Source organism: Crocuta crocuta, unplaced genomic scaffold, assembly GCF_008692635.1.
Source record: "Crocuta crocuta isolate KB4526 unplaced genomic scaffold, BGI_CrCroc_1.0 scaffold217, whole genome shotgun sequence".
NCBI lineage: Eukaryota > Metazoa > Chordata > Mammalia > Carnivora > Hyaenidae > Crocuta > Crocuta crocuta.
Window position 1 is genome coordinate 5,390,024 of NW_027532208.1, and position 23,465 is coordinate 5,413,488.

Sequence of the window (23,465 nt, forward strand, 5' to 3'; positions counted from 1 at the left end):
AAATTATTCGGTTATGTTTTTTATAGTACCCCATAGAATGTTTAGTAGTATAATTTACAAATGTGTTTGTTCTCACATTTTTACAGTAGTCATATTCTTATATTTTTTACATTATATAATATTCTATTATCTTTCTATATTTGATTTTGTTCTTTATTTCTTTACAAATTCTTGGATTTGTAAGCAGATGTCCCTCTTAATTCTGTGGGTTTCGCTCCCATTTATACTCTAGTTTATTAATTGTGTGCAGTATATCAGTTTCCAGTTCTTTACGTACTTTTTATTTTTGGAATCTCTTTTCTTTATTTGTCCCTGTAGTTGCTTTCTTGTCTCTTTTTCTGATCTCTGTAACGAGGCTCTTTATTTCTATTACTTTCCCCTTTACAAAATAATTATAGTCTCTGAGTTAACCTCTAGCACAGATTTACAGCACTTGTATATTGTTTATCTTACATACTTAAAATTTTTATTTTCTTAACTTTTAAATGGTGTGTCTATGATTCTGTCTTTGACTCAACTGTGATGGTAGAGACAGCTTTAAAAAATGTTTTAAGAAAACATTTTTTAAAATCTCTAGGTGATAGAGCTATCTATTTCTTTTTTAATTATTTTTTAAAATATAATTTATTGTCAAGTTAGCTAACATGCAGTGTATACAGTGTGCNCTGATATTCTTTGTGACCTAGTCCATCTTTAGTTGGTGCTGATGTCTTATGGGTATGCACAAAGACGTCTCTGGGAATCACCAAATTTACTACATATTGCCTCACACTGAGTGTTTTAGCATCTATGTCCTTTTCTGTTGTTCTGTTTTCTGGCTTCCTGATTAATAGGATGCTAAAGACTCCCATCTCAATTTCCTTGATTACTTAAAAATATTTCTTTGCTATAGACATTGGCATAAAAAGTTTATAACTCAATCCTTCAGTATAAAGTACAGACCTATATGGGGTAAAAATGGTATCTCTTATCACAAGAAAATGACTGTCTTTGACATATGATTTCACCTGACCATTTATTTTTATTCCATTGTCTTTTTCCCCCTCTCTTTAGACGTTCTTGCTGTTTTAAAAAATTGGGCTTAATACATACATACATATATATATATATATATATATATATTATTATAACCAACATACTTCTATGCTTTTGCTTTCTTGCTATTCCCTTATTTTCCAAATATTCTCAATAGGGAGTATTTATTATAATTTAAATCATTTTATATTTGATAATGATTTAGAAGACATCATATTTAATGTTTAAATTTTACCAATGGTTAACTATAAGATTATCAAATCCTTACGTAAAACTTTGTTTAACTATTGAGGATAATAACAAGATAATTTCTAATTCTATGATCCCAGGGAAATTTTACACAAATTTCTTGCCCTGCCTTAGTGTCCAGAATTTAATGTTTACCTTTTAGGCACAATTTGTTATATTGTACATATACAAGTACAATATATTAATCAATTTCTTAAAATGTTTTTTCTTTTCAAATTTGTAATTTTGTTTGTATTTCCTGTTAGCTTAAGTTGATGCATCAGCTTTTCATTAAGTAGTTTAGTTCTGTTTTTCTCATCCTAAGTACCTTTTAAAACCCAAGGAATAAGACAATGCAGATGCACTACAGTCACTTTGGAAAATAGCATGGAGGTTCCTTAAAGAATTAAAAATAGAAATACCATATGATCTAACCATCACACTACTGGCTATTTACCCAAAGGAAATAAAATACTAATTTGAAAAGTTATATGCACCCATCTGTTTATCACAGCATTATTTATAAGACCCAAAATATGGAAGCAACCCACATTTTCATTGATAGGTGAATGGATAAAGATGTGATACACACACACACACCATGATGGACTATTACACAGTCATATAAAAGAATGAGATCCTGGCATTTGCAACAACATGGATGGACCTAAGGTATTACACTAATTGAAATAAGTTGGACCAATAAAGACAAATACCATATTATTTCACTCAGAAATGGAGTCTAAATAACAAACCAAATGAATAAGCATACAAAAAACAGAGTCATACCTATAAATATGGAGAATACGGTGGTGTTTGGCAAAGGGAAGTGGGATGAGGGAATGGGCAAAATGGGTGAAGGGGAGTGGGTATTACAGGTTGCCAGTTATCTAAGGAATAAGTTCTAGGCATAAATGGTATCATAGGGAATATAGTCACTGGGATTATAATACAATTATATGGTGACAGATGATTCCTGCACTTGTGGGCAGCATAGAAAAACATATAGAGATGTTGAAATCACTATGTTGTACCTGAAACTAATAAAATATTGTGTGTCAATTATACTCAAATAAAAAATAAATAGTACAAATTCCACCCAATCTATGGAGAAGATTTTAACAAGTGGGAAAAGTTTTATTTTGGGGAAAAAAAATCAATGTCTTTACAAGATTAAATACTTTCCATTTTGATGTTAGTGAAAGCGTGTTACAAAATTTCATTGAAAAAAAGACAAGTCTGTGCTTATTGACACATTTTTAAAACATTGTGTGAAGTTCATTCAGATCCCTGCAGGAAAACTCAGCAGTCTGACATAGGATTTATGCTGCTTTGAGGAACCAAAACGGTGGTAGGAGATTACTTTTGGATGCTTTTCTGCATTGCGGTGGATAATTCACATCATTTCTCTTGAGTTTCAGTCATTGGTATCATCTCCACATACTTTATCCTTCTGTGAATTTTGTTTGAAGGATTAATGATGCCCACAGAGCATCTAGCATCTTGAACTCTCCAAACTCAGCGGCAAGGAGTGGCATCACCTGGTTCACCAATCTTGGCAGGTGTATACAGAATTCCTCCACCTTAGCCGAGTCCAGGGTGATGGGATTTCGTTACATGTTCATTAGCGGTGATAAAACCATGGATCATTATTTTCCTAATTAGCCATTAATAACAGTTAACTCCAACACGATCACAGCTTCAGAGTTTTTGAATATATTGTTGACAGTGAAATTGAATGGAAAACAACTCGGCTTCTTATATTTTATAAAAGTTGTTAATCTTATTGACAGGAAAACTACCACCCATCCCAGATCTGTATTTTTTTTTCTCATTCTGATGCCTAAATTATATAATATTCTAATGAGAAGAAAATTCTGGAAATAAGAGTGAATTAATAGTAATTTTTAAGTAAACAAGGTACTTTAATGTATCTAAAAGGTGATAGTAAGAAATCTCATTGCATCTGTTACAGCCATAGCTTTCATACAACAGCCACCATGGATGCTAGGACAAATCAATGCAAGCGGATTGATTTTTCTTATGTCTTTAAATGTTTAAGCCACCACCTGGCCTTTGTAATGTCTCTTGGTTGTAGGTAATAGCTGGGAATTTCAGGTGAAGGATTACAACTTCTAAGTTAGCTGTGCTACCCCAAATGATCCATTGGATATGGCTGAAAATGCCAGTTTTAAATGTATTCATGGGATTAGGAATGAATACTTCTTTGCCTGAAATCTTGTGGTTTAGCTTTTAGTACTTACTGTAGTCAATCCATTTCTTTGAAATATTGAGCTGTCTGACAGCTTAAAATCCTAAGTTTCCTTTAAACTTGAGCCTGGCTTTGGAGGAGAAAAGGGCAGTGTGGGGGCGGATTTTATGTAAGGCTCTCCAAAGAGAATTCACTGATGTGCTTTTGCTGGAAGGGTACAGGGAAGGCAAGGAAGCTGCTTCATCTTAGTCCTTCTTGGGTTTTGCCCTTAGCCTAGATCAACATTTAGTCAGATAATTTACATCAGAGCCACTGCAGTCTCTTGTTAGGCCTGTTAAAGTCATCGTTTGCCTTCTATGAAGAAACATGGAAGAGACCCAAATGCCATGTCCAGATTTTGGTAAGCCAGGTAGATATCAGGAGAAGTCTTTATGTTCTTATGCTCTTAATTCCCTACTAGGTTTTTATTTCTCATCTAGGTTGAGGGACTGAGTTTTTATAAACACCTCTTGACCAAATGTCACCTTGAAAGATTTCTTTTTTGTGTGTGAATTAAGTCAGGTGCCACAAATATATTTAAAACATACTCTATAGGGAATACTAACATATTGCAGACTCATTATTTCCATGTGAAATGCTAACATACTAAATGGGTTCTAAGAAGTAAAATGAAGAGAGGGGTAAGCTGTATAGACATGGACTGAGTCCTAGATATCTTGCCTAATTCTGAGCATATCATTCGCTTTATTTGTTTCTTCATTCATACATTGGAAATAACTTTACCTGTCTTTACTTAAGTCAGAGGTCCAGGGAGATAAAAATTATGATATTGCCTCAAAATTAGAGTGCCCATTCTACATACAGATTTTATCAACAGTCAGATGTATTTAATAACAATAAGCCTTTTCATACTTGAAAATATGTAATTATCAGCCATTTAATGAAGAATGATATACTGGCTAAACTTTGAAGGCATACATAAGAAAATAAATATAGAAAGAAAGAGCTCTTCAAAGACCATAGTGGATCATATCTGACCTTTAAAAACAATCTTGGCCTGAAACGCGCAGAGAAGGTGAGGGTGAGCTTTACTGGCTGAGGAAACGTAGTGTGAATACACAGGTACAGGATGGAAATGGACATGGCACGTTCAGGAAATTGAAAGAAAGTCATGTTCATTTTAGATTAAATTCCCCTTTATTATAAGTATAAAAATGAAAATTTGAAGAGAATGACGATATTCTGAACTTTTATTCCATAGTAATAAGAAAAGGCTCATATAGCTTGCCTCTGAATTAATTTAGAATTAGCAGGTTTCATGGTAATTTACTAGGAAACTAAGTACTTAAGGACCCAGGAGGATACAAAGTAAAATGAGTATCATTTTTCTGGGTTCCATTAGAGAAGACTTTTGAAGAAAGGGAGTTTTAGAAGGAAGTGGTAAAAGTGGATTTGTAGAAAGGCTGAAAGCAAAAAAGAATGCTCTCTATAGTGGGGGTTTGGGGACAGCTTATTAGCTGGTGTGACCCAGAGTGGGGTCTGAACTGCAGTTTTTAAAGAGGCACATTTGACAAGGGACTTGGATTCCAATTCATTCTCCGTTTGTCTTGGTTCACATTCCGCCTTGGTCCCCGAGCCACATGAAAACCTGCAGGCAGAAATTGTGCTACCTATTACCTGTCCTCTCTGAAATTCCCTCCTCCTAGAAGTATGGGGCTTACGTTTTGTTTGAGACTTTCCATGTCTGATCCATGTACCCCTCAATAATGTTTCTTCCAATTTCCTCCCAGAAGGAAATCTCTGTTTCAGATAAGACTCATTCTTATCATTTCTTAGCATGTTGCTTTCTCTGCCTTTGCTTTCTGACTTTCTCCTGTTGAGAGTATCTTCCCCTCTCCTCTCAGCCATATGAGCTCAATCCGCTTTGAAAATCCAAGGCTTCAGAGGTTACCTTTCTTCCTAATGTCACTTGCATCTGTTTGGTGTTAATGTAGCATGTATTTCCTTGTGTTACTATATTTGCTTGTCTTGCTGCCTTTCCCTTGTGAGATGAAGAACATTGTAAAAGGGCTGTTTATTATACCCTGCGTCAGATTGCTTGGGGTCTCTGCAAAGGTGGTTGCTGATGATGACATCATAGGCTAATTAATGGTCCACATGTGGGGGGACTCATGGCCTCATAGACTAATGGTTTGCAGTTCTGTGTGTTTATTCATTTCAGTGGAAATGGTTAAATGTGTAGAACTTTCTGAACATGAAAATCAGAGCTATGCAAATGTGTAGAAACTGCCAATTTGTAACTTTCATCAGATCAGAGACTTTTTACTTTAATTTTTTTTTCCTTTGGTTTAGCCTCATATTTTCAGCTCTTAGTACCAGGCCCAGATGCCACACTTAATACATATTTGTTGAATGAGTGCTAGTTCAGTCTCCCTAAGCTGTGGGTCTTAATTTGGTACCTCCACAGTGTTGTCTCAGAAACCAGGGACATCGTCTTCCCAGTGGTCAGACAGTAACATGGAGCATTTCATCATTTTCTCCCAGGAGAAGAAGACATTGTCTTTTGCTCTGTTTTGTGGTAGTCTTTCTTCAGAGGAGGACAGGGAAAATAAAGTGGGCAACTGTAGTTGGTGTAATCTGGCGTCAGCTAATTCACTGTGTTTGGTCTTTTTATTATTAACACAAATGCCCCAGTGGAAGAGGACAAATCAGAGGGAAGATTAATTTCCAAGATTCATGGACCTTTGTTAGATCTTTTTTCAAGTGTGTGTGTGTGTGTGTGTGTGTGTGTGTGTGTGTGTGTGTGTCTTAAGCTTATTCACTCATATTTGCATTGACATTTTATGGTAAATGTTTTGCTTATTCTGCTCTCCATGTTCCTTCCTGCGGCAGCTCGCCTGGTACTGCTCTGAAGCTGAGAAGGATGTTCAAACGCAGGACCTTAAGTTGTTCACTTTGACAAGACTTAAAGACGTGGGCGAGGGAACAGCTGTGTGAGAAGACCACTGACCTTGTTCTTTCTCCTCTCTTCATTTGCTTTTAGCTCAAACCAGGCCAGAACAGCTGCAGGGACAGTGACAGCGAGAGCGCCAGCGGAGAATCCAAGGGCTTCCACAGGAGCAGCTCTCGGGAAAGGCTCAGTGATGTAAGTTGGAAAAAAAAAAAGAAAAAGAAAAAGAAAAAAAAAAAATCAAACAAAACCACCAGACCACACATCCCTTGGGTCAAGTCTCAGTTTCGAGCACTGTCATCCCTTTCCGTCACTCTGTCTATGCGCACAGCACAGTTCACCCTCTCTTGGCATCATGGTTGAGTCTGGCCAGATGCTTTTCTTCTGTTTTCTATTTTGACCTAAAATATGCTTTATTATTTATTAGGTGGGTGGGAGTACTTGTCACCTTAGGGATAAGAGATTACAAGGGGTAGTGATAGTATTTTCAGTGTCAGTGTTGCAAATGAAAAAAGTAGTCCAGCAGTGCTACCCCTGGAAGATGACGTCATTTAAGTTTGGGTTCTTTGTAATATCTTTGCCCGTGAGGTTGGTAACCATCCCTGTCTGCCATTTTTATTCCTGTTAGAAAGGATGAGTAGCCAGCCACCTATTTGTCAAGAGAAGGAGTTTTATTTCCTGACTGATTTCCAAAGGAAATCTCCTAGTGATAACACACCGTAATCTTGAGGGCTCTGTCACCCCCCTAGACCTGCCTCCAGCCACTCTCTAGCCTCCTATCTGCCAACATGGCAGATTTCCCGTGTGGCACTCCCAAGACCACCTGATCCTCTGGGCTCTCTTTTCTTCTATCCTAACATGTCACATAACTGGATTCTTGACCCATCTTTCCCCTGGAAAGCAACACTTGGAAGCTTTCTTATAAAATGATCAATTAGGAAGAAATTTTTATTAGTATTTTATTAACAATGAAGGAACATTAACAGATTGAGACAATACTCTCAAGAAAGAGACAGAAATTCACACTCTCTGAGTTTTAAGAAGAATAAGCAGAGTTAGAACATATAATAAGGAGCAAAAACCTTTTGTCCCTTGTCTGCCTTTGTAAAAATTATTGTTAAATAGTTTTTTTTAATGATTTTTGATTTTTGAGAGTGGGGAGGGGCAGAGAGAGAGGGAGACACAGAATCCGAAGCAAACTCCAGGCTCCATGCTGTCAGCACAGAGCCCAACACAGGGCTCGAACCCACAAACCGGGAGATCATGACCTGAACCAAAGTCAGATGCTTGATCAACGAGCCACCCAGGCACACCTCTTTTTTTAATACTCTAAAGCAGTTGTCTTCACCGTGGTATACAAGATAATCCAGTGAGTTACAAGAAAAAAGTATTAGAACTTACTGATTTTTTTTCTAAAAACAAAAAAAAATTTAAACTTTCCTAATACGTAATTTAATGAGGGGGGGAGTAGTTCAAGGACATAATTTATAAACTTGTATATTTTAGGTGTGTGCTCAAAACTTTTTTTAACTAAGGAGTGTTCATTAGCATAAAAAGTAAGAGAATGCTGCAGAACCTTGCATCATTCCCTGTAATCATCTCCCATCCATTTCTCCATCACCCAAGGTACAGAATCTCAAGACCCTACCTTCTTCCTACACCTCTCAGGAAATTGTGAGAGATTTAGAGTGAGAATTGATGTAGAGAGCATTGACTTCCTAAAAGAATTAAGTGGATGGAGGAGGGCACTTGTTGGGATGAGCACTGGGTGTTATATGGAAACCAACTTGACAATAAACTATGAAAGAAAAAAAAATAAGTGGAATACCAAAGTATAATTATTCTTTGGTACTCTTAATGTCTTAGTTGTAGATAATTGCATCCCATTCTTCTAATAAGGTTTAATATCCATTATACAAGTAATACTAACTCAGTCTTTTGCTGTGTGAGTATGTCTGTGTATAAGAATATTTCTTTGTGTGTTTTTATGTTTCATTAATTTATGATGGAACTATAAATTCTAATAATAAAACCATAACAATATTTCTTCCCTAAGTTGTTTACAATACTTAAGTAGCTCCTGAAATTTTTAAATTTTTTTTAATTTTTAATTTTATTTTAGAGAGACAGCACGTGCATGTGCAAGCAGGGGAGAGGGGCAGAGGGTGAGAATCTTTTTTGATTTTAGAGAGAGAGCACAAATAGGGGAGGGGGCAGAGGGAGAGAGAGAAGAAAAAGTGGGGGGGTGGGGAGGGAGAGAGAATCCTAAGCAGGCCCCATGCTCAGTGCAGAGCCTGACATGAGGCTCGACCCCACAATCCTGGGATCATGACCAGAGCAGAAATCAAGAGTTGGATGCTCAACAGACTGAGCCACCCAGGTGCCCCTTGTTTTGTTTTTAAAATGAGATCTTACTAGCCCTGGAAATTTTGCCAGGATTATTCCAGTTAATCATAATTTCATTACAGAGTAGAAAAATGAAAACCATGGTAAGTCAGGGGACAAGAGCACAGTATTGTACAGTCATTGAGATCTTTTGACTAGTTGCCCTGAATTCACTTTCCATTAGATCAAAAGAAATTGTCAAGGTATATCCTGTGTTTATGGATAGGAAGACTTAACATCGTTGTGTTGTCAATCCTTCCCAAAGCAATGTACATATTCTGGGAAATTACTCTGAAAATTTCCAGCATCCTTTTTTTTGCAAACAGGAGAAAGCAGATACTCAGATTTAATGTGTAAATGCATGAAACCCTAGTGGTCAAAGCAGTCTTAGAAAAGAAGAACCACACTGAGAGACTCTTTAAAACTATCAGCAAAGCTGCAGTAGTCAAAATGGTATGATACTGGCATCAGATTAGACATACAGACCAATGGAATAATAGAAGTTAGACTCCAAATATAAGTCTAACATCTGTAGCCAACTGATTTTTGATATGAGTGTTCAGACCATTCAGGTGGGAAGATATTTTCTCTTGAACAGATGATGGATTTCCTTGTGTAGAGGTGTGAAGTTGGACCTCTCCATCACAGCATGTACATACGTTAACTCAAAATGAATCAGTGGCCTAAGTATAAGAACCCAAATCATGAAACTCTTAGAAGCAAATGTGAGTCAATATCACGGTTTTGAATTTGGCAGTGGATTTTTAGAGATGGCCCCAAAGCCGTTAGCAACAAAAGAGAAAATAGGAAAATTGGACTTCATCCAAACTAAAAGCATTTGTGCATCTCAAAGGACATTATCAAGAAAGTGAAAAAAAGAAACAACCCTATAGAATGGGAGAAAATATTTGCAAATCATATAACTGGTAAGTGTTTAATATTTAAAAATGGGAAAAGGACTTGAATAGACATTTGCAGAAAAGATATACAAATGGCCAGTAAGCACATGAAAGATTGTTATCATCACAGTCACTAGGGAAATGCAAATCAAAGCCATAATGAGATATCCCTTTATATCTGCCAAGATAGTTATAATAAAAAGGGTAAAGGGGGGGGGATAATAGTTGGCAGGGATATAGAGAATTAGAATCCTCATATGTGATGGTGAGAATGGAAAATGGTGCAGCCACTGTGGAAAACAGCTTGGCAATTTCCTAAATAATGAAATATAAAATTTCCATATACCCCACCAGTTCCACTTTTAGGTATATATGCAGTCAAATTGAAAATAGTTACTCAGGGGCACCTGGGTGGCTCAGTCAGTTGAGCATCCAACTTCAGCTCAGGTCATGATCTCACGGTTCGTGGGTTTGAGCCCTGCGTCGGGCTCTGTGCTGACAGTCAGCTCAGAGCCAGGAGCCTGTTTTGGATTCTGTGTCTCCCTCTCTCTCTGACCCTCCCCTGCCCATGCTCGCTAGCGCTCTCTCTCTCTCTCTCTCTCTCTCTCTCTCTCAGAAATAAATAAAACATTAAAAAAATTTAAAAAAAGAAGTTACTCAGAGAGATATTTATATGCCTAATTTTATTGCAGCATTATTGACAATAACCAAAAGTAGAAACAACCCAAGTGTCCATCAGTAGATGAATAGATAATGAAAAGGGGCATATATGGGCAATGGAATATTACTTAGTCATAAAAAGGAATAAGTTCTTAGGCATGCTCCAGAACCTTCAAAGCATTATACTAAGTGAAAGAAGCTAGTCATAAAAACACAAATATTATATGATTCCACTTATTTTAGAAACCTAGACTATAGAGACAGAAAGCAGAATAGGTGTTAACAGGGGCCAGGGGCATGAGTTGGAGAAAGTGAGGGATTGGGGGCTATTGATTAATGGTTACAAAGTTTTAGTTTAGGGTGATGAAATCATTTTTTTGGATACATTCACAGCAATGTGGATGTAATTAATGCCCAACTTATACACTTAAAAATGGCTAAAATGTTAAACTTTATGTTGTATATATTTTTTACCACACTGAAATAATGTAAAAAAAAAAAAAAAAGAGCCAGAATAATCCTGCAAATCTCATGTCAAGCCAGTCTGTGCAATACTTTGACCTCATGTTACTTACTAGGTTTTAAAATTCATAATTTTTGCAACAACAGTATCAAAATATGAAAGGAGAAATGACCCCCCCCCCGAGAGAGAGAGAGAGAGAGAGAGAGAGAGAGAGAGAAAGAGAAAAAAAGAAGTAGTTGGCCTTTAGTAAGATCTTCCAAAACCTCCAGCCATTTATTTTTGCATGAGCAGTATTGAGGTTGCACATTCTTACCTCAGGCCCATTGCAATCTAAAATTTGCTGAGATGAAAGCCTTTGACAAATAAGTAAAGCCACAAAGTGATTCTTTTGGAATCAGGGCAACACCTACCCACACAATATTTTAAAGGACAAAGATACCCCTACTGTTTCTTAAAAGAGAATTAGAAACTAATTACTTTAATAACTATCAGAAAATGAAGAGATGGAATGAAAGACCACTACTAGTCTTGTTTTGTTTTCTTTTACCATGTCTCTCCTTCCCATGCTTGTTTCTTGAACATGTGGAAAGTAGTTACTGTTTTAAGGCCCTTAGTCTACTAATCATGTCCTCTGTGTCATTTCCATGTCTGTTTCTGTTGGTTGCTTTTTCTCCTCATTACAGATTGTTATTTTCTGTCTCCTTTGCATGCTTGACAGGTTTTGTTTGTTTGTTTTGGATGCCAAACACTGTGAATTTTTCTTTGTTGGTTGCTATTTTTTTTGGTTTCTATAAATTTTCTTGAGCTTTATTCTGGGGATGCAATTATGTCACTTGGAAATAGGTTGATGTTTCTGAGGTTTGCTTTTATGTGTTCCTGGGCAGAACTAGAGCAGCCTTTAGGCTAAGGCTAATTTTTTCCCCTCTACTGAATACTCTGCTTAATTCCCAATGCATTACATGATTTTTTCCAAACCTTGCCAGCTGGTGGAAAGGCCGTTTTCTGCTCTGGGGATTGCTCTGCCTGCTCCCTCCAGTGACTGTTCCCCTTGCTCGGGATGCTTTTCTCCAGCAGATGTGCTGATAGCGATTTAGGTGAAGACCAGAGGGGACCTTTCTGCAGTTTCCATGATTCTGTCCCTGTGAAGGTCTTTTCTCTCCCATCTGCTTTGGAAATTCCAGCTGCCTTGCCTTCCTCCAGCTCTGTCTTCTCAACTCGGGGTACTTCTGGGCTCTACCGGGGCCACCATCAGTTGCTCTACTCTGGCATGAAAACTCTCTTCAGGCGTTAAACTGGGGCAGTTTTTAGGGTCGTCTCACCAGCTTCCCTTGTCTTGAAGATCACTGTCTTGCATGCCTACTGCCCAGTTTCTAAAATCCCTTTTCTTACACATTTTGTCTGGGTGGTGGTGTTATTGCTTAAGGCAGGAGAATGTTTCTGGTCCCTGTGAGTCCATCATGCCCACTCCTGGTTTCTCAGCTGAGATAAAAATTCCCCTAAGCCTTCTCCTCATTTCAGTTATTTTTAGAAGCTTTGGCAGTTGAGACTCACTCCCAAGTGCAGCTAATGAAGATATTATATTATTCCATCTTAGTTATTTTGAATTGGACAGGCAAAAAAGAGAAAGAATAAAGAATTTCAGTGTGGCTGGAGGATTTGACTCATGGGCAAAGCTTCAAAACCAAATGTGCTTGGCTTTTCTAAATTACGCACTCCCAAACTGTTTTGCCAGGAGGGAATAATTGTCTACAAGGACTCTCAGATTGTCCACATCAAGGAGACAGAGTAACTTGTTTAGATTAGTCACTAAGGAAAAAGTTAAGGGGAATAATTGAGTATATAAATATTCATGATGAGTTATTCAAGGAGGACTGTATTGCTTCTAAGTTACAGAGTTTTGTCACTGAGGAAGTTGTCAGAATTTAGGGGCTAAGTCTACTTATAAATTTAATAAATAAAATCCTCAAATTTTGAAATGATCCTGGGCATTCATTACTAACACACCAAGTTGTAAAAGCAGTTTATCTTCTGTGTGACCTTGAGCAAAGAACTTGATCTTTCCCAGTCTAGGTTTCTGTTTCTGTGAAAAGGGCACACTTCGACCCGCCTCGTAGGTCTCCTTTATTATGTTTAAAATTTTTTAATGTTTATGTATTTTGAGAGAGAGAGAGCGGGCTCATGCTGGCAGAGCAGGAGGAGGGCAGAGAGAGACAGAGAGAATCCTAAGCCGGCTCCGTACCATCAGTGCAGAGCCTGATGCGAGGCTCGAACTCACAGACTCCAAGATCATGACCTGAACCGCAGTCAGGAGTGGGACTCTTAACAGACTGAGCCACCCGGGTGCCCCTAGGTCTTCTTTAAAGATCACCTGGCACCGTGCTATTTGAATCGTGTCGCACGGTTCTTGGCACATCCACCAGGCTCAAAAACAATCATTCTAAAATCATCCTTCTGTCTCAGACTTAGAACTTCCCGTAGCAGCCTCTCTGCCCTTTTGAATCTGAATTCCTTGTAAGCGTCAGTTTGACAAGACCTGCTTATCTCAGTCATGACATATAGGACTCTTCCTCCCAAATACAGTCCTTATCCCATATCACCTTACCTGTTTTTCTCACACGTGAACCGTCCATCCCTCTTACTTTCCTGTCCTAGTATTGGATCCCAGAGCTGGAATCCTCAGAGTCGAGCTCAGTTCCTTCCTCTCTCCTTACCCTGTCTCCTTGGTCACTTTCCTATATCTTCTGCCTGTATTTGCAAAGAGGTATTTGAGTATGATTATATTTTCATTGACACTGCTGATACTTCAGATGCCCTACCATTTGTCACACACAGGGTTCCTGTGGCCTCTTACTGGTGCCATCTGCCCCGTCGTCTCTGTTTCCCCTGCACTGTGCTCTGCACTGTGCCCAGAGTGGGTTTTCTGGGAATCAGAGATCACAATCAGATTTTCTTGTTTAAGATATTTTGGACCAAGTCCATACTCCTGAGGATGGTCTGCAGAGCCCCACAAGAAGTCTGAGGCTTCCCCTTCATCTTCCTGCCCTCCCTCTCCTTCCCCATCTTTGTACCTTATGCTCAGTCCCTCTGAACCACCGTGGTTTTCTTAAATAGTCTGCACTTTCAAATCTTCCTGCCTTTGTGTTTTCTTTTGTATCTTTTTTCCCTCTTTTCCTTCTGCCAGCCCCAATGTCACTTTCTCTAGCAGGCTCTTCCCACCATCCTATGCAAGTAGACTTCTTTAATGCTTGATTGAAATGAGTATATCGATATGACTCGTTTCTCCATGAATGGTTTTGGGGTCAGGTTTTTAGTTATGAGAAGGGAGAAAAATATCTAGTACTTTTGAAGGACTCAGTACTTTGAGGGAATTGAAACATTTCAGAAAACCATGAAAAGAGATCGAATTATAGTAAGTACTGTGCTAAACAGTTATGTAATCTGTGCCGAGGCCATTTAGTCCATTTAACATCATAAATGAGGCATTTTTTTTTCTGCATCTTTTTGAGATTCCCCCAAACTCCCCATGTTTGTGGATCCTACCACAGTCATTCATTCACCTATGCGTGTGTCCCAGCCTTTTTTCTTCCTAACTTCCCCCCAAAGTTTTCCTCTGTACCAGATTGGCTTGCTGTTATTAAGGAAGAAACAGACAGAGGCCACACCATCCATGAGTTTCCCTTAGTTAGGAAGAAACTCTGATCTAATCCAGACCTATAAAGTGTTCTTCATGTTCTATTTCTTCTCTTCTCTCTCTTTTAAAATTTGTGTTAGATTTTCCTTTTCCCTGACAGTTTGTTTCTGCCCTTTTCTATTCCAGAACCATATATTTACGCATTTTTCTTGGATGTGTCAGCATTCTGACTGTCCAGAAATATTTATCCAGTACTTTAAATGTGTTGGGTATAGATCTGTGTGCTTGAGCTTGACTAGTGGACAAGTTGAAGTCTCTGTCCTCATGAGGCCTACATTCAGGCAAACAACCGACCTGTGAGCAGAGAGTATAACATTTTACCAGGTAAACAAAACAGTGATGAGGGCTTGAAGGGCACGTGTTGCTGCCTTAACCAGGCGATCAGATGAGGCCTTTCTGCAGGTGATGTTTAAACCAGAGCCTAAAGGAGGGGAGGTGGCCTTGTGAAGATCTGTGGGAAGAGCTCCCTTGGTATCAGGAACCACAAGCTCAAGGGCCTGAGTCAGGAGCAAGCATGACATGTTTCAGGGGAAGAAATAAGGCCAGTGCGGCTTGAATACAGTGACTGAGCACAGGGGGCTGATCACATGATTTCTTCGTGTGCATGGTAAGGAGGCTAAGCCTGCCATTAGTCTCCTGGGCTACTGTAATTGAAGACCATAGAATGCTAGCTCAAAATAATGGAAATTAATGATCTCATTGTTTTTGAGGCTTAAATTCCAACATGAAGGGTCTCAGTAGGGCCATGATCCCCCTGAAAGCTCTAGGAAGAACTCTTCCATTCCTCTTCTCGCTTCTGGTGGCCTCCGGCATTCCTTGACTTCTAATAATATCAGTCCAGTACCTGCCTCTGTCTTCACATGGCCTTCTGCTCAATTTGTAGCTCTGTACTCTGCTCCTTGTCAGAACAGCAGTACTTGGATTTAGGGCTCCTTAATATAGTATGATCCGAACTTAATTACATCTGCAAAGACCCATTGTCCAAATAAGGCCATTCTAGTGCAAACTTTGGCAGCACCTGTACCAAATACATTTGTTTTATCAGTCAAGGTTCTCAAGAGAAACTGGACCAAGAGTGTGTATAATCATCTTCAACTGTGGAGGCTAAGTCTGAAGGTCTGTAGTCAGCAGGCTGAAACCCGGGAGATTCCACAGTTAATTCCAGTCTGAACCCAAGGCTTGATCACCAAGAGGACTGACGGTGTAATCCTACTCCAAAGGGTGGAAGGCTTGAGACCCAGGAAGAGTCCACATTTCAGCTGAAGTCTGAAAGCAGGGAAAAACAAAAAACCTGCATCTGGGGCGCAGTCAGAAGAATTCTCTTTGACTCTGAGGATAGTCCTCCTTTTGCACTAGAAGATGTTAAAAGGAATGTTATTACCATTTTTACTTTAAAATGTTTATTTGCCCTTCATATGAAACAACAGATAAAGATAAGACCAAGAACGCAGAGAGGTAAAGAAGCTAGAAGGCACGGAATGTAGGTGAGAGCCAATGACCACGTGAGGGGGTTGGGACAGAGGGTTGAAAATTGAAGTTAGAAGGGTCCATTTCCATAACTGCTGCTTTTCTCACTTTGTTGCCCCTTATTATTTTTTTTAAATCCCATCTATTATTTATTAAACACCAAAAGCAATCAATAATAACAATGATGACAAACAAAGAAAACAAAAGCAATTCCTTTCCCTAAATATCACCTGTACTGGCCCTTGAGTTCCCTGAAGTTTCCACTATTTTTTTTTTAACTTTCGTGGTATGAAATTATAAAATTTCTCAGCTGAAAAGCTAATTTTATTATTTGTCTATTTCTTTTGTTATCTGTAGAAATTTTTGTAAGTATAATTAATGTAGTGTTTTTGTTAGTTTCTGACTGATTCGACAATTCTGTGCATCATGCATTCCTCACTACGGTAGTACAGCCACCATCTGTCACCATACGGTGTTATTACAATCTTCTCGACTCTATTCCCTGTGCTGTACTTTTCACCTCCATGACTTAATTGTTTTATAACTGGAAGTTTATACCTCTTGATCCCCTTTATTTATTTTACCCCCATCCATCCTTCCTCTGAGAACCACCAGTTTGTTCTCTGTATTTAAGAGTCTGCTTTCTTGTTTGTTTATTCACTTGTTTTGTTTTTTTAGATTCCATGTCAGTGAAATAATACAGTATTTGTCTTTCTCTGCCTGACCTATTTCACTTAGCATAATACTTTGAGGTATATTCATGTTGACACTAATGGCAGGATCTCATTCTTTTTTTTATGACTGAATAATACTTCCTTTCAATAGATAGATTGATAGATAGATAGATAGATAGATGATAGACGGACAGATAAACAGACCGACCACTTCTTTATCCATTCACTTGTGGACAGACTTGGGGTAGCTTCTATATCTTGGCTATTATAAATAATGCTGCAATAAACACAGGGGTATATATATCCTTTCAAATTAGTGTTTTATTTTCTTTGTGTAAATATGGTAATGGAATTAGTGGATCATATGACATTTCTCATTTTAATTTTTGGCCTGTTTTTCCTTGAATTCCCCAGGAAGTAATTCCCATTCAAATTTATATTGTGTCTTCATCATCTATTAGTAATCTTATCCCCGAGACACATTTCCTAGCATTAGGAAGTTCTTTTAATTGTCATTGTTTTTTAAAATGCTACAGAAAATCCATGAATGAGCTTGTTTTGTGGCCTTTACAAGAAATGTACTTAGCCATGATCCTCTGTGTTTTACTCCCAAGAGAGAAGAGCATAACAAGGAGGTGGGTAGGCAAGGATATCAGGCACAATTGGTGATGTGGAAGAATTTTAAAATATTCTATTTAAATTAGCCCTAGGGTCAGGGCACACATCCTCATCAAGGGGTGGAGTACACATCCATCCCATACTCAGAGAGCTGTAATAGTAACCATGGCCTCTCTGTGTAGATATCTAATAAACGGAGCACATCTATTTAAGATGGATCATCAATTTTGAAATCCCTTGTTGTAGGTAAGCCGTTGAAACAGAAATGTTAACTTCATGAGTTTAATGAGTACCTTCCATGATATCTTAGTGACAGAGATGGAAAGAAGTCAGGTGGGGAGCAGTGAGGAAGAGGAGAATGAGCATTTAATGAATATCCACTTGCACACTTGAATGTCAGCAGCACCGTTCTACCTCCTGGAAAGTGTCTTTCAACTGTGCATCCCATTACTATTCTTGCAGCCCATGTAGCTTGGAGATGGAGGCAGAGTGTGTTTGTAAGAAAGCTCTCCTTTGCAACATAATGAGATCGAGGTGGGTAATTTGCAGAGATTGCTGGAGCAGTGGTCAAACCTGAAGGAAAAAAAAAAATTCAGCAGAATGAAAAGACCATGTGAAACAGGAGACGGCTTATAATGAGCCCGGAAATCGCATATCAGATAGCCAGGGGGCAGGCATTTCCTCCTGTCCTTGTCTTCTCGCTGCTAAACACTTTCTCTTACTCTGTTTTCTCAGCCTCTCTACACCTATCATTTCTGCCTTGTGCCTTGAAAATATGAATGAATTGGCGTCTCTGCCATTTGAAGAAAGTAAGAATGAAACCTTTTTTCATTATTCAACAGAAGTATTTGCCTAAACATGGGTGTATGGTATTATTTCAAATGCTTTTGAATCCAAGGATGCTTGTGTTTGTTGCATTCTTTTTTAAAACCTCTCTTTAGTTTTTCAAGCCTCATTTTAACTCCTCGCCTTTTCTAGATTCTATGGCAATTTTTGCTTCATAGTTTGGAGTTTGCTTTCTCACTCCAGCAAAACAAGAAAGGAAGACCCTCCTCAGTAGATATGGATTGGGGCAACACAGAAAGTTGAAATCAGCTTGATTCTGTCAAATGGTTCAGTGGGCAGGTTATCATAACCTCTCTGCATTCCGAGGCCTTTCACCTTTTGGTGTCTGTCTCTTTCCTATATGAGAATTTGGTGCCAGTCTCTAAATGCACATCTGTAAATTAATAGCCAACATTATGCATTTCAAATAATAGGAAGGCTGTTTCCAGACATCTATTCCATTTTTATAGTGTAGTCTGTTTTTGCCCACAGTTCCAGGTGTTCATGGAATTTCTGACTTGGGAAAAAGGTTAATGCTATCAAATATTTGCATCTATATTTAGATACAAACTTGGATTAGGCATACATGATCGAGGCTCTTGTGGACCTTCTGGATAGCAAGGCCTAAGGGATGTGACGTGTGTCATGAACTGTCAGTGAAACCCTGACTCCTGCCCTGTGGCTGGTCTCAGAACTTCTGTTATCTTTACCTGATGGTGGAGGTCTTGTGGTTGACCCAGGATAGAGTCCCACTGAATACAAGGCCATAGCAAGATTCTTGAGGTTGTAGAAATGGACAAGAAGATACCTCTTTCAGGGATGTTTTTTCTTTCAAAATTTCCAGTGATTGAAGGGAGCTGGCAGTTGGCCAAGAAAAATGTGGTGGAGAAGGGAGTAGGCAGGGAAGAAATGTCAATGCTACGGGTGTTTGGCAAAGTTAAAGATTAGAAGGATTTTCTTACAAAGTTTTTTGCCAGGTCCAAAAAACACAGCCTAATGCCCCCAACTTTTTTCTGTTTAGAAAAAGAGGTGAGTACATTGGGTTGACAAATGTGAGTAGCCTCTGACCATAAGGTTCTGTATGCATTCTAGCAAATACTGAAACCCTAATGGGCTTTTAATGCACGGGAGGGTCTAGTGTCTGTGTTCTTTCATGTGTCTGTCTGTATTTGTGTGTGGGGGGGGGGGGGGGGAAGGGGNCATTATGTTAATTCCTCGGCAGTGCAATCAAATTCATGTCGTAATTAAAGCTGTCAGTTGGAAGGCAAGCCAATCGCCACGAAAACACAGCATAACAAATGAAGTGAAATGATTCTGCGTGTAGCTATACAATGCTTCGCCAGGCATGAAATTAAATAAGTAATTTGATGTTGACATCAGAAATTGAAATGATACCCACTGTTCCCTCATTCAGTCAGACCTGCATAAACAATAGCCAGAACAAATATGCACAACAAAATCCTCTTCTCCACCCCGCTCCCCGAGTAATGTACAATATATATGCAAAATGAGTATAACAGAGCTTTCCGAGACCTGAAGGATGTAATTTTCTTTGGTATACAATAAGATGATATGTATGTGGGGGTGGGAGGTGGGTTTGGAAGGGTCCTTCTGGTTCTGGGATAAAATGCATTTGCAGAAAGGGGGAAAAACCTGAAATAAACAAATCCCATGTTCTTTCTGAGTAATTCATCCTAAAATGAGTTTATCTCCCAGGGGCATGACTCCAGGGTGATGGAGACCTAAGCCGGCTTTGGCCTTCTTGCGCTCCATGGAGGGCTGTGGGTGCTGAAAACAGGTGATGCTGTCACATGGCTAATCACTGCTATGAGAAGCTGTCTCCATGGCTACGGTGGATCTCCCAACACACCATTTATGGGATCAGGAATGCAGCAAGATTCTTTTAAACCAAGTCCAGTGTGCAGGATCACACATCTATTGTCTTTTATTCCCCCTGAGTCTGTCTGAAACATTGAGGTGAAGAAAGTTTTGCTTTAGGAAGTGCATTTAGGATGCACTATTCTTTTTTGTTGTGGGTGCTGTTGATACTTAACAGCACTGCATTTCCTTCTCAGAACAGTTTAAAATCAGGAAGGTTCGCATCTACTGTTTTGGAGATGTGAAATTCACCTAAGCCTTCTTTCCCTCCTATACAATCCACTTATTTCTTTAGACATTAATTCAGCAAATACTTATTAAATGTATCCTGTGTGCTACGCACTGGGGCAGCAGTGATAAGTTCACCAAATGGTCCCTGCTACCTGCAGTTTGCAGAGCAGGGACAGGGCATGTAGGTGGAATAGCTAGAGATGAACTGAGCAGGTCCTGCTTCTAGGTGGAAGTGAGCCTGCCCTGGGGAGGGGGTCACCCCTGATCCAAGCTAGTCAGGGAAAAGGTCCTGCCAGTGGTAGGACACTTCGCCCAGACCAGGACACTGTCACAGCATTAGCATTCCTTGTGTCTTTAGCTTATTTAGAGCCTTTCTTTTTCACAAAATGGATACTAAAAATTAAAGAATCTGTAGTGGGAGGTTTTAAGCAAAAAAGAAACAGAAGTGTAGACAAGCATGAATCAGTCAAGGTTAAAACAAAATTCTCTTCTTGGCCTTTCTGCCCAAAGAAATGATGCCCTGCAACCCTTTCAGAATTATTATGTTTTAGTTTTCTGTGTGTCAAAACTATGGAAGCCTAAATTGATAATTCCTGTTACTAAAATCTTCAGTAAAATGTTGCTTTTCATGGCTTCCCTTTACCCACACATTCTTTGCATTTTATTCTACTAATTATGTTTACAAAATGTCTCATTTTTGAAAAGCGCTCTGTGTGTACTAACTGATGCCTTTAGGGAATAAACTGGCAAGTAGGTCATACACTGGAAAAGTCATCCAAACCCACTGGGCTTTTATTTTCAAGTCAGTCTGGGCTTTTTCCTCTAGCCTGCCCCTTCGCGGCCACAAAACTGAGTAGCTTGAGACCAGGGCATTGAATGTCAGCAAGTCAGGGAGGCAGGCTGATGTGTGTCTGTTTAGTCTCAGTGCAGGGCGAAATGCCATCATTAATTCATTACCCAGCTGCCTGTCAAATAAATTGGCAATTACATCCACCGCAGAAGCTTGGAATTCAGTAAATAGCACGTTAGCATCTCTGAGTTGTTGAGAGATGTAAAGGGGAAAATTAAGCCAACACGGTGTTTGTATCAGTAGCGGATGACAAGGGGCAGCATACACTGGTGATGTGATGCAGTGATGAAAAACCCGCAAAGGGCTGGTAATGAGCTGTGTGGATTGGAACGTGTTAAGAACCATTGCTGATTTTCCACTTTGTCTTTATGCTTTATTGCAGAGTTCAGCTCCTTCCAGCTTGGGAACAGGCTACTTCGTAAGTTTATCTCAACTTCCACGTGTGTGCCTTGCGTTAGCATTGATTTACTTCTGTAATGTTCTTTCTTTAGGATATGAAAAAAAAATTCTAAGAAATCCCCTCTCAGTCCTAAAGAGCAGACTTGTATCCATCCTTTTATTAGGATTATTTTATCTTTAAAATACATAACCTGTCGGGCCCTGTGGATCATAACTCAGTCTGAGATGTGGGTCTTGGAACCAGTGCATTTCCTTTTTACCTGGTAGTGTAAAGGAGACCTAATTGGTTCATGCCACCTTTCCCGCATAAATGTTTTTTGAGTGAGAAGTGCTGTGTCATGTGGAGGATGGAATTCAGATTATGCACTGAAGTTTTTACTCAGTTTTAAGATCTTTTTTAAAAAAAGATTTTTATTTTTGAGTAATGTCTACACCCAACATGGGGCTCCAGTCTGCAACCCCGAGATCAAGAAGTTACACATTTCACCACCTGGGCCAGCCAGGTGCCCCCACTTTTAAGATCTCTTAAAGAACTTTCCCACATATACAGGGAATTGCCTTCTTTAAACAACTATTTTGATGAGAGGTGGTGGTTTAATGAATGTTTTCCCTTATGGTCTGAGTTTGTGGCCTTGAGATTTCCTTTCAGCAATCATGAAACTCCTCATGTTAGCAAATATAAGTGTATTATGTTATTTCTAGACATTTCTGTGTTCTTTGGGAGGGGTGGGAATGGTGTGCTACTTCAGGGATTATCTCATGGATAATTCTTTCACAGAGAAATTGTCACTTCATTTCTTTTATTCATAGCAAAATTACCCTTTTTGGATTCAATAATCTTTTTCAAGATATAAATAAAGAAGAGTTACAAATAGGCATTATTTACACAACAGGAAAACATGCCAATGTGGAGGGTTTTTTGTGTGGCATTTAAAGGAATCATTTCTGAATGCTCAACATTGATACTCTAATGCCTGCTCAGCATTTTCCAAGAACATAATAAAATAATGAAAATACAACAAAGTGAAAAATAATTACTGATTCAGTTTAGTTGCCTTTAAATTCTTTTCCCCTAAAATGATAATTACTCTGGTTTTCTTCTGCCCACACATTTCTTTCCATAACATTAAATATATGAAAACTAGCATCATTTCGTTGAATGATAAGTCTTTTCCAAGCTTGGCAGAAGTAGCATTTTCTAAATTTTTTTTTTAATCTTAATCTATGATAATGAGAAAATGGAAAAGGATAAAGATTTTTTGGTACCTGTTTAATACAGTCAGCACACTTATGCTTGCTCCGTATTGTGGCTGAATATTCATGCTTCCAGAAACAAGCAAGATGCTGAAGCAGTTGAAATAACAGAAGTAGCCCATCTGCCATGTCTTCACACCAGGCTGGATGTGGGTTGAGATGAGATGCTGGAAGTAAAATCTGGAGGCTGCCAGTGTCTATTCTCTGTCCAAAAGCTAAATTATCCCTCTTGGCTTTTTTCAGTAGAGCAAGGCCAACTCCACTAACTTAGCCCTTGATCACTTTGAGAATAAACGTTCTAGTATTTTTTTCTATTGTCAGTATGATCACCCTGAAAGAAGAAAGTCATCTCTACAACATTAAGACATTTACTATACTTTTTGTCACTTATTTTTCTAATTTCAGGAGTGTTTTTTTAATTCTTCAATAATACACACTTATGAGGAGAGAGTCTGCAGTTATGAATCTAAAATGATTTTTTACATTTGCACTCTGTTGGAGGAGTATAAAAGTTTGTCCTTTGGTGAAATTGCTGTTAGTATTACTTTGCTTACATAAGAAAATCTGTAGTATGATTGGCTTATACGGAAAAGATATGTACCAGATGCATGTTCAGCTCTGAACTATGACAAAAATGCTCTATTAGAATGTGTTTCCAATAATGGGATTATTGTGTCATCAAAGTGCAAACTACATTGATAATACTGCCAAGTTCTCATCAAAAAGTGTCTTCTGTTTCAATTTTC

The 23,465-nt window shown here is 38.6% G+C and overlaps 1 protein-coding gene across 1 annotated transcript in view; it reads left to right on the forward strand.

Annotated features, from left to right (window-relative positions):
- Positions 1 to 23,465, forward strand: part of AUTS2 (activator of transcription and developmental regulator AUTS2) — a 1,129,625-nt gene that overhangs the window by 486,912 nt on the left and 619,248 nt on the right. The window contains exons 4-5 of the mRNA XM_077777870.1: positions 6,519 to 6,620; positions 21,449 to 21,484. Of these exons, the coding sequence (XP_077633996.1) occupies positions 6,519 to 6,620; positions 21,449 to 21,484 (138 nt within the window). The remainder of the gene's footprint in view (positions 1 to 6,518; positions 6,621 to 21,448; positions 21,485 to 23,465) is intronic.